This window comes from Zea mays, chromosome 8 (assembly GCF_902167145.1).
Source record: "Zea mays cultivar B73 chromosome 8, Zm-B73-REFERENCE-NAM-5.0, whole genome shotgun sequence".
NCBI classification, from domain to species: domain Eukaryota; kingdom Viridiplantae; phylum Streptophyta; class Magnoliopsida; order Poales; family Poaceae; genus Zea; species Zea mays.
The window spans coordinates 129,577,245-129,588,431 of record NC_050103.1 but is presented as its reverse complement, the minus strand read 5'-3'; the positions used below and the strand labels follow the sequence as shown (position 1 = coordinate 129,588,431).

The window sequence follows — 11,187 nt, the reverse complement described above, 5'->3', positions numbered from 1 at the left end:
TCCTCATCACTAGCATTTTCATCACTAGAAGACTCATATCTAGTGGAGGATTTAGTTTTAACCTTCTTCTTTTTGTCGTCCTTTGCCATGAGGCACTTGTAGCCGACGTTGGGGAAGAGAAGGCCCTTGGTGACGGCGATGTTGGCGGCGTCCTCGTCGTTGGAGGAGTCGCTAGAGCTTTCGTCGGAGTCCCACTCACGACAAACATGGGCATCGCCACCCTTCTTCTTGTAGTACCTCTTCTTCTCCTTTCTTCTCCCCTTCTTGTCGTCACCCCTGTCACTGTCACTAGAAATAGGACATTTAGCTATAAAGTGACCGGGCTTACCACATTTGTAGCAAACCTTCTTGGAGCGGGGCTTGTAATCTTTCCCCCTCCTTTGCTTGAGGATTTGGCGAAAGCTTTTGATGACAAGCGCCATTTTCTCATTGTCGAGCTTGGAGGCGTCGATTGGTTGTCTACTTGGTGTAGATTCCTCCTTCTTCTCCTCCGTCGCCTTGAATGCAACCGGTTGAGCTTCAGACGTGGAGGGACCGTCAAGATCGTTGATCTTCCGTGAGCCCTTGATCATAAATTCAAAGCTCACAAAATTCCCGATTACTTCCTCGGGAGTCATTAGTGTATATCTTGGATTACCACGAATTAATTGTACTTGAGTAGGGTTAAGGAAAATAAGAGATCTTAGAATAACCTTAACCACCTCGTGGTCATCCCACTTTTTGCTCCCGAGGTTGCGCACTTGATTTACCAAGGTTTTGAGCCGGTTGTACATATCTTGTGGCTCCTCCCCTTGGCGAAGACGGAAGTGACCGAGCTCCCCCTCGATCGTTTCCCGCTTGGTGATCTTGGTGAGTTCATCACCCTCGTGCGCCGTCTTGAGCACGTCCCAAACTTCCTTGGCGCTTTTTAGTCCTTGCACCTTGTTGTACTCCTCCCTACTTAGAGAGGCGAGGAGTATGGTTGTGGCTTGGGAGTTGAAGTGCTCGATTTGGGCCACCTCGTCCTCATCATAATCCTCATCCCCTACGGATGGTACCTGTGCTCCAAACTCAACAACATTCCATATACTTTTGTGGAGTGAGGTTAGATGAAATTTCATTAAATCACTCCACCTAGCATAATCTTCACCGTCAAAGGTTGGCGGTTTGCCTAATGGAACGGAAAGTAATGGAGTATGTCTAGAAGTACGAGGATAATGTAAGGGGATCTTACTAAACTTCTTGCGCTCATGGCGCTTAGAAGTTATGGAGGGCGCGTCGGAGCCAGAGGTAGAAGGTGATGAAGTGTCGATCTCGTAGTAGACCACCTTCCTCATCTTCTTTATTTTGTCGCCACTCCGATGCGACTTGTGAGAAGAAGTCTTCTTCTCCTTCTTCTTCTCCTTCTTCTTCTCCTTGTTGCGGGACTCTCCCGATGAAGCCTTCCCGTGGCTTGTAGCGGGCTTGTCGCCGGTCTCCATCTCCTTCTTGGCGAGTTCTCTCGACATCACTTCGAGCGGTTAGGCTCTAATGAAGCACCGAGCTCTGATACCAATTGAAAGTCGCCTAGAGGGGGGGTGAATAGGGCGAAACTGAAATTCTCAAAAATAATCACAACTACAAGCCGGGTTAGCGTTAGAAATATAATCGAGTCCGCGAGAGAGAGGGTGCAAAACAAATCGCAAGCGAGTAAGGAGTGAGACACGTGGATTTGTTTTACCGAGGTTCGGTTCTTGCAAACCTACTCCCCGTTGAGGTGGTCACAAAGACCGGGTCTCTTTCAACCCTTTCCCTCTCTCAAACGATCCCTCGGACCGAGTGAGCTTTTCTTCTCAATCACTTGGAACACAAAGTTCCCACAAGGACCACCACAAGATTGGTGTCTCTTGCCTCAATTACAAGTGAGTTTGATCGCAATAAAGAATCAGAGAAAGAAGAAGCAATCCAAGCGCAAGAGCTCGAAAGAACACAAGCAAATCTCTCTCACTAATCACTAGGGCGTTGTGTGAAGTTTGGAGAGGATTTGATCACTTGGTTGTGTCTAGAATTGAATGCTAGAGCTCTTGTAAGTAGTTGAAGTGGGAAAACTTGGATGACTTGAATGTTGGGTGGTTGGGGGTATTTATAGCCCCAACCACCAAACTAGCCGTTTGGTGGTGGCTGACTGTCGTATGGTGCACCGGACAGTCCGGTGCACACCGGACATGTCCGGTGCGCCAGCCACGTCACCAGGCCGTTGGGATTCAACCGTTGGAGCTTCTGACTTCTGGGCCCGCCTGGCTGTCCGATGTACACCGGACAAGTACTGTAGATTGTCCAGTGCACCGTCTTGCGCGTGCCTGACTTCTGCGCGCTTCTGACGTGCATTAAATGCGCCTGCAGGTGACCGTTGGCGCGAGTTAGCCGTTGCTCTGCTGGTTCACCGGACAGTCCGGTGAATTATAGCGGAGCAATTTCCCGAGGCTGGCGAGTTCCAGAGCCGCTCTTCCCTGGGGCACCGGACATTGTCCGGTGAATTATAGCGGAGCGCCTCTGGATTTTCCTGAAGGTGAAGAGTTCAGCGTGAAGTCCCCTGGTGCACCGGACACTGTCCGGTGGCACACCGGACAATCCGGTGCGCCAGACCAGGGCACACTTCGGTTATCCCTTTGCTCTTTTGTTGAACCCCAAAACTTGGTCTTTTTATTGGCTAAGTGTGAACCTTTGGCACCTGTATAACTTATACACTAGAGCAAACTAGTTAGTCCAATTATTTGTGTTGGGCAATTCAACCACCAAAATCATTTAGGAAATAGGTGTAAGCCTAATTCCCTTTCACTTTGAAAAGATTTTCCCAAAAGAATTTGCAAAAACAAAACAAGTGGTGCAAATGTGGTCCAAAATGTTAAATATCAAATCAAACTTATATACTTAGACACACTTTCATTTCAAAATAACTTATGCACATCTGTCAAAATGCAAACTACTTACATTTCTACACTTTATATTTGCTTTGGTTTGTGTTGGCATCAATCACCAAAAAGGGGGAGATTGAAAGGGAAATAGTCTTAATATTTCCTATAATCGATTTTGGTGTTTGACGACCATCACAAACCTCGTGGACTAACCAGTTTGCCTAGTTGATCATTTCACAGGTGCATAAGTTCATCTACAACTATTCTAAATCGACTGTCCGGAATACCGTAGATTATTCCGAACAGAAGAAGCTTTTTGGAAAAATAGACTAAGCGCGGACCGTCCGTGACACCAAAGTGAGCCTATGACAGGAACACTGCATAAACACAAGTCTACACTACGGACCGTCCGATGGAAAAGAAAGCACCGTCCGAGACCAAGCGCGGACCGTCCGACCTAGGCGCGGACCGTTCTGACAGCGCAGAACCGAAAAACCCGAAGGTGACGGGTTCGGTAAAATGAATTATAGCGTCCTCGCGGACCGTCTGGGGTGAACGACCGAACCGTCCGCGACTGCCTTTATCTGACATCTGACGACGCATTAAATGTAATATAGCCGTTGATATAGCCGTTACTGCTGACCGTTGCGATTTCAGTCGTTGATGTGCAGGGGCGGACCGTCCGGACCAGGGGCGCGGACCGTCCGCGGTCGACAGAAAAGGAGCAACGACTAGGAAGTGGTTGGGGGCTATAAATACAACACCAACCACCTCCATTCATAAGACCCAAGCATTCCAATCCTTCACATTCAATACAAGAGCTAGCAATCCATTCCAAGACACAATCAAAGCCTCCAATCTCTCCAAGTTTCACAATTGAGACAAGTGATCATTAGTGATTAGTGACTTGAGAGAGAGAGTGATCTATGTGTTATTTGTCGCTCTTGTTGCTTGGCTTTTGCAATCGTGCTTTCTTCTCTTCCCATTCTTATTCTCAAGATACTTGTAATCAACGCAAGAGACACCAAGTTGTGGTGGTCCTTGTAGGGGTCTAAGTGACCCGTTTGATTAAGGAGAAAGCTCACTCGGTTTAAGTGACCGTTTGAGAGAGGGAAATGGTTGAAAGAGACCCGGTCTTTGTGACCACCTCAACGGGGACTAGGTTTGCAAGAACCGAACCTCGGTAAAACAAATGACAGTGTCACTCGCCTTATTTCTTGGTTGATTTGTTTTCGCCCTCTCTTTCGGACTCAGATTTATTTCTAACGCTAACCCGACTTGTAGTGTGTTTAAGATTGTAAATTTTAGATTCCGCCTATCCACCCCCTCTAGACGACTTTCAGAGACACTTGTTGAATTTAGTGTAGAAGGCAGGTATGGAAGATTATGTGCAGGCTTTTGAGGAAGCTCGTTATGTCACTACTGTGCATAATCCAGAATTAGATGAAACATTTTTTGTCTCTTAGTTTGTCAAAGGGTTAAAGAGTGAAGTGTGGGGACCAGTCAGGCAGTCATGGCCCAGCTGCCTCAATTAGTGGATAGGGCAGTGGTTCTAGCCTTGGTGCAACAGGAGCTATTGGAGAAAGGAGATTGAAGCTGCAGAAAGGGGTGATGTCTAATAGGGGTTTAGGACCTTCCATCAGAATTGACACTAAGTCAGGGGGCAATATTAATTTGTCCAAGGAGAGGAAAGTCTGGGAATTTTGGAGGTTGAATGGACTATGTTTTAGTTGTGGAGAGAATTTCGAGCCTAGACATCAAACCAAGTTCCCAAAGAGGACAAGGATTTAACTGCATAGCCTGACAATAGAAGATATTGGGGTGGAGTTATCAGATGAAGTTTTGCAGTAGTTGGAGCAGGACGATAAGGAACTGAAGAAGTGTATAAGTTGTCTTTGAATGCCATCAGTGGTACTAATTGGGACAACTGTATGAGGGTGAGGGCACTGATACATAATTAGATGATGGTGATACTAATTGATTTAGGAAGCTCTACCAGTTTTGTCAGTCAAAGATGTATGCCTTCGAAAATTAGTCGCGTGGGATAATTTTTGGCAGCCTAGCCATGATTGATCATTGAAAATGAAGTTATTTTCGATGGTTGAGTACGTACATAGTTATAAAAAGTTACGTGGTTTACTTGTGGTAGATAGGACTAGGTTAAAAACTAGGGTGCTTTTATGGGCTCAGTCAAAGACGAGGTATGCATTTCGGACCCGGGGGTCCCTGGACCGACGAGTAAATTTGTCGCTGCGTGCCCCTGCCCAGATGAGTTGGCGCGAGATGGAACACAAGGGAGAAACGCGGCTCGTATTATCTCGCACCAGGGGGGTGTGCTCGTAGTAGGGGCTACATTCGTTCGCGAGTGAGAGAGAGAGTGAGCCTGTTCGTTAGCTCGTTCCCCCGCGCGACCTTCTCGCATGAAGGCCCTGGACCTCCCTTTTATAGATGCAAGGAGAGGGTCCAGATGTATAATGAGAGGGTATAGCTAGGCGCTAACATGTCTGGCAGGGAAGTGACTGAGCCCTGTGTACATGCCAACGTGGCTGTCGGAGAAGTGCTTGAGCCCTGCGTAGGCGATAACATGGCCGTCGGAGAAGTGCCTGGGCCCTATAGAAGCACAGCTGTCGGTGCTGATGGGATCCTGCTGACGTCTCCTTGCTTCCATAGGGGGCTGAGAGCCACCGTCGTCATGGACGCACGTGGGGAGCCATCATTACTTGTTACCGGGACGAGCCAGATGGGACGCCGGTCTTGTTCCCTCGTAGCCTGAGCTAGCTAGGGGAGGGTAATGATGTATCCCTTGTGGCGCGGTCGGTCCGAGCTCAAGGTCGGGTGAGGCGGAGACTTCTCCTGAGGCCGAGGCCGGTGTCGGGCGAAGACGCGATTCCTCCCGAGGCCGAGGCTGAGGCCGAGTCTTGGGGTCGGGCGAGGCGGAGACCTCCTCCCGAGGCCGAGGCCTAAGGTCGGGCGAGGCGAAGCTTCCTGTTACGTCCGAGGCTGAACTTGCTGTTGTCAGCCTTGCCCGGGTGGCTGGCACAACAGTCGGAGCGGGGGTGAGCGGCGCTGTTTTCCTGTCAGATCGGTCAGTGAAAGGGTGAAGTAACTGCGGTCACTTCGACCTTGCCGACTGAGGCACGCGTGTCAGGATAAGGTGTCAGGCGATCCTCGCATTGAATGCACCTGCGACACGGTCGGTTGGAGAGGCGATTTGGCCAAGGTTACTTCTCGACGAAGCCTGCCCGAGCTGGGCCTCGGGCGTGCCGAGGGTGCGCCCACTACCTGAGGAGGCCCTCGGGCGAGACGTAACTTCGTCCGGGACTACAGTTCCCGCCCGAGGCTGGGCTCGGGCGAGGCGAGATCGCGTCCCTTGGGTAGACGAAGCCTTGACCTGAACCGTGTCCATCAGTCTTTGCGGTTGTGCTGAGGATGGTTACCACCCGTGTTTAGGAGTGTTGGTATCCCTAATTACGGTACCCAACAAGTAGGTATAGAAAATGATATTTTATGGTTGTAGTGGGGTATATGGGAAGTATTTAGGGGGAACCGCTGCGGGAGATGAAAAAGCAGGGGATGAAATGTTGATGATGTGACACAAAAAGTGATATAGGCGGAAAAATTTAGGGGAACCGCTTCATAAACACACAACGTTCCATTATTTATATGAAGCAAGAAGGAACAACATTTTCACCATATCTGGACAATTTATATTATAAATAATATAAACACGCTTTTTCCCTTTTTTTTAAAGGTGTATAGTTCAGTGAACATGCTTTTTTTTTAATTCACACACGTCAAAGTGACTTTTAGTTTTATCGTCCCAAGTACCGAAATCCAAGCCAATTAGCCAAGCGATCGTCGCCTTACCAAGAAAGGCGGAGCGCAGGAAACCCAGCCGCTCTCCCTCGCTCATCTGCAGGTTGCGCTGGAGCAAACCCTTCATCTGCCTCTCCCAATTCCATTGCCCCTTAGCAAAGCCCTCGAGTGTTAGCTTTGTTTTGGGGTTCTCTCTCTCTCTCTCTCTCTCTCTCTATCCTCAATCAAAAAATGAATGAATGTAAGAAAATGTGGCATCTCCACCGGCGGGTTGTCCTGTTGTGCGGCGTGGAGTCGGCTGCAAAAGCGAAAATAAAACACATTTTGGGTTGGACCTTGGTATCAAAATTTCATTTTTTTTTCTTCTTTTCTCTCTACCTCCGTATCGTCCGTACTTCGATTCGTGGCCCAGTCTCCCTTTTCCTATGATGAATGCTCGTGCGCCCCTCAAAATCGATTTTGGTGCTGGTGGGAGAGGGTTTTTACAGAGGGACCAATACATGTTTGGTGTTTTCTTGGTCCTTGTTATTAAAAAAATAAATCAACGCGCAACCTTTGCTGAGTTAGCTTAAGCACGTGATTACAAGGTGCTCTGGTTTTTTTTGTGCTCTGTTTCTCAACTCACCGCCTTTATTTACAGGATATAAATCCCCAATCCATGTGTACTGTATCTTAAATTGTTCCATGTGTACCAGTATAACTTAATTACACATGATAAGCCTTGTTGGAACCAAGAACAATGGCAAGATTGCCAGACTAGAAGCTATATATGTAAGGCGTTTATCAGATTGCAGTATTATTGGGACACCTGAGGTTTTGAGTTATAATAGTCTGGACGACCCTCTAGGGGGTAGAAATGTATGATATCCAGCTTCTGTTACTAATTCAACCTATTCTCAGCTTATATGATTAAGCTCTAGTGACTGCTTCAGCATGTTTTCAACTGGTCCCATAAATTTCTACTATGCGTCATTATAGTATTTCTGTTATGTGTGCTTCTTTAGCATACTGTACTACTGACAAATGGTAACATCATTTTCATACTGTGCTTGCTACTGGTTTGTATCCTTCAGGTCTCAAGGTTGTTTGCCTTTTCCCTTGCCTTCAGGAATGGACTACACATCAGATGGAGATTCTGAGGTTGAAGCTTATGGATCCAGCACTTTTGAGCTTCTGGAATCAGGAGATTTAAAAATGATGAGTGATGAAGGCTTGTACCGATGCCCCTTTTGTTCAGATGACGAGAAGGACCACAGTCTAAATGATCTGCTGCAGCATGCCTCTATTGTAGGAGCTGCACATGATCGGCAAGCCAAAGAGAAGGCGGACCACCGTGCTCTTGCAAGGCATTTGAAGGGTAAGCCGGTTGAATCACCTGGCGCACTTTTGCAGCCAATGCTTATGGATGTGCAGGATCCTGAGCATACTCAAGATGAGCAATTTGTTTGGCCCTGGATGGCTATCCTAGTCAATATGCCAAATGAATTCTTCGGTAAAAGTGCGAACCGACTGAAGGAGCATTACTCATCTTTTCGTCCAGTGAAAGTGCATCCTGTATATAGCAAAGGTCGTCCCACGCGTGATGCTGTCATTGAGTTCGGGAATGACTGGAGAGGTTTTAGGAACGCACGGGCCTTTGATGGTCACTTTGCGATGAAAGGGTACAGTAAAAATTGCTGGAAGGAGATGAAGTGTGGAGGTACAGAGACTGTTGGGTGGATGGCAAGGGCTGATGACTACAATTCTCTAGGGGCAATAGGTGAACTACTGAGAAAAAATGGTGACCTGAAAACATTAAAAGATATTGGGAGTGAAGGGGCAAATAAAACCGAAAGACTTCTGTCCAATTTGGCCTGCAAAGTTAAAGAAAAGGAAATTTATTTAGAGAAACTTGAGTCTGAGTACAACAAGCGTTCTGCTTCACTTAACATAATGATGCAGAAGAGGGAGCAACGACTCCAGTCATACAATCAAGGTACATAGCAATACTCTGGTTATTTATTCATGATACATTTAGGAGTGACTAAATACATGCAGTGGTTACTATCCATTTTTATTCATGTTGTGGTTTTCATGACTATCCTAACAGTTTTTTCCCCACTTTTACTAGAAATCCTGAAGATGAGAAAGCTTGGTCAACAAAACACACAAAGAGTTGTTGAGGAGAACTGGAAGCTACAGTCCAATATCCAGGACATGGTGGATGAGCTTGATGCAAGAAACAAACAAATCGAGGAGTCAGAACATGACAAACGGAATCTTGAGCAGGAGAAGCTAAAGGTGGGCAACTTCTTTCATCTGAGGCAAAATGTTTTATCAACAAGAATTACGTAATAGCTTGGGGATTAGTATATATACTGTAGTTTTCTGCTCCTTACATGAATTAGAATCTTCTCGTCATGTATGTCTTTTACAGATGTTGAGAATGATAAAATATTTTTTATTGTTATTTTCTTTGAAATCAAAATCTTTTTGTTACTTTTGATTTTATGGTATGGAAACATAGGCCATTCTACAATTAGTTGTCACGTGTCAGATGGTTGAACAATTTTATTAGGGTGATTTTGCAAGAGGTCTATCCGTCTAAAACTTTTTTTTGTTCAAACCTCTTTTAAATTTCAAGACTTTGTATCCTTATCGAAATAACCCCCTATTGTTTGTGTTATTATATAGAATGGATTAAACAATCATTTTATTGTTCTTGTCAGTCAAAATAATAGCAGAAGAAAGCTGAATGGAAATTATGCCACTCATATGCAGAGATTGTACAGCTTGTATAACATACTTTTGACTTCTGCTGTACAGAATGCAATGAGGACCAGTCATCTTAGGTTGGCTGCATTGGAGCAAGAGAAAGCTGGTGAAAATGTTCAAAAGCTTGTGGATAAACAAACGGTTAGCCCTGTTCCCTTGATGTGCTTGCATGCGGTTTTCTTTTGAATGACATTTGTCTTGTTTGGTTTTACTGTGGAAACTGTAGAGAGAAACAAAAACTATTCTAGACGATTTTTTGAGGTTGAACACTCAGTTGGAGATGAGGCAGAAACTTGAACTGGAAATAAAGCACTTGAGCGGGAAACTGCACCTGATGGAGCTCAAGCCAGGTGATGAAGACCCGATATCGAGAGAGAAAATGGCTAAACTAAAGGAGGAGCTCAAAGAGAAGATCGAAGAACTGAACGATGCGGAAAACTACAACCAAGATATAATCAGTAGGGAAAGCAAGATCAGTGATGAGCTGCGAGAAGCTCGAGAATTGATGATAAATGTATGATAAATTTTTTATGCCATGCCAGTGTACCACTCAGTTTCAGTTAGCGTTTTTTGTTTATGAGAACTGATGTTTGGTCATCAATGTGCAGGCTCTGCAGAGTTTGTCTGGATCCTCAGACTGCCCTACACAGATAGGCGTCAAGAAAGTTGGTGAACTTGACCTCAGTGTGTTTCTAAACCTGTGCAAGCGGAAGTTTCCAGCAGTGGATGCAGAAGTTGAAAGTGCTAGACTTTGTTCAAAGTGGCAGAATGACATTGAAAATCCTGAATGGCATCCTTTCAAGGTTATTATTGTTGATGGAAAAGTGTCGGTAAGATGGAATCTTTGCCTTTTGTTGAACAGGTATCTATTGGTACGAATTGTTTATAATGGAGCATTGTGCTGCACGTGCCTGTGTAGGAAGCACTCAATGAGGGTGACAAGAAGCTCCAAGAAGTAAAGGAGCTCGGTGAGGAACCCTATGCTGCAGTAACAAAGGCGCTGACGGAGCTGAAGGACGGCAATGGCGGCAGGAGGGATCCTTTCCCTGAGCTGTGGAACTACCACTTGGATCGGAAAGCAAAGACGGTGGAAGCAGTTCGGCATGCTTTGGCGCTTTGGAAAGCAAGCAAGACGAAGGGCAAGCGAAGCCGCTGACTTCAACGCCATTGTTCCATGCTTAATGAATGAAGATCCTAGCTAGAGTAGTACGTAGTTTATCTGTTTTTGAGTTACTGGAAGTGCAGTTAACCTGGTGCATGTACTTGGAAACTATTACCTTGTATGTTGCAACTCTGAACCAAGCATGGCCCTGAGCCCCTTACGCTGCAGCTGTGTCGTGCTCTGATGAGATTAATGCGCTAGTTAAATTCAGCCGTGTCGTGTTTCGTGTACTAGTTTAAAGTGACTCCAGTTTGCTTACTTACAGCTTCCATGACAACTGTGCTACAATCCATCCAACTACCGTCACAAACAAATGTAATCTCTTGGCACTGGCTGCAATCCTCAAAGATCCTGTTGACACCTTTTTAGGGCGCCAAATACTCAACACGAACCAGCGGCGGTGCTCTCTGCACAGGGGTGGACGGTCTACGCGCAGGGGCCGGACGGTCCGCGGCCTGGTGCGAGGCTAGGGTTCCTGTCTGACGGCCGGACGGTCCGCGCCCTGGGGCCGGACGGTCCGCGCGTGTGCAGGGGCGGTGGAAGATCGTCGGCGGCGCCTGGATCTCGCTCCCGGGAGGGACC

The 11,187-nt window shown here is 46.5% G+C and overlaps 1 protein-coding gene across 2 annotated transcripts; it reads left to right on the top strand.

Moving 5' to 3' along the window:
- The first annotated feature begins 6,659 nt into the window (after positions 1 to 6,659).
- Positions 6,660 to 10,772, top strand: LOC109941554 (protein INVOLVED IN DE NOVO 2). 2 transcript variants are annotated; one of them, XM_020542648.2, is made up of 7 exons: positions 6,660 to 6,792; positions 7,798 to 8,664; positions 8,800 to 8,969; positions 9,495 to 9,584; positions 9,670 to 9,957; positions 10,052 to 10,273; positions 10,363 to 10,772. In XM_020542648.2, exons 2-7 carry the CDS (start codon positions 7,800 to 7,802, stop codon positions 10,597 to 10,599), a joined length of 1,872 nt encoding a protein of 623 aa, XP_020398237.1. In that variant the 5' UTR covers positions 6,660 to 6,792; positions 7,798 to 7,799; the 3' UTR covers positions 10,600 to 10,772. The 2 variants fall into 2 exon arrangements, with proteins under 2 accessions (XP_020398237.1, XP_020398238.1); XM_020542649.1 differs by having other exon boundaries at positions 6,778 to 8,664.
- The last annotated feature ends 415 nt before the right edge of the window (positions 10,773 to 11,187 follow it).

Coding starts and splice junctions, on each gene's coding strand:
- LOC109941554 (XM_020542649.1), top strand. CDS start 7,713: ATGGTAACATCATTTTCATACTGTGCTTGCTACTGGTTTGTATCCTTC. Junction 8,970..9,494: donor TTGAGCAGGAGAAGCTAAAG/GTGGGCAACTTC, acceptor TCTGCTGTACAG/AATGCAATGAGGACCAGTCA. Junction 9,585..9,669: donor AGCTTGTGGATAAACAAACG/GTTAGCCCTGTT, acceptor TGGAAACTGTAG/AGAGAAACAAAAACTATTCT.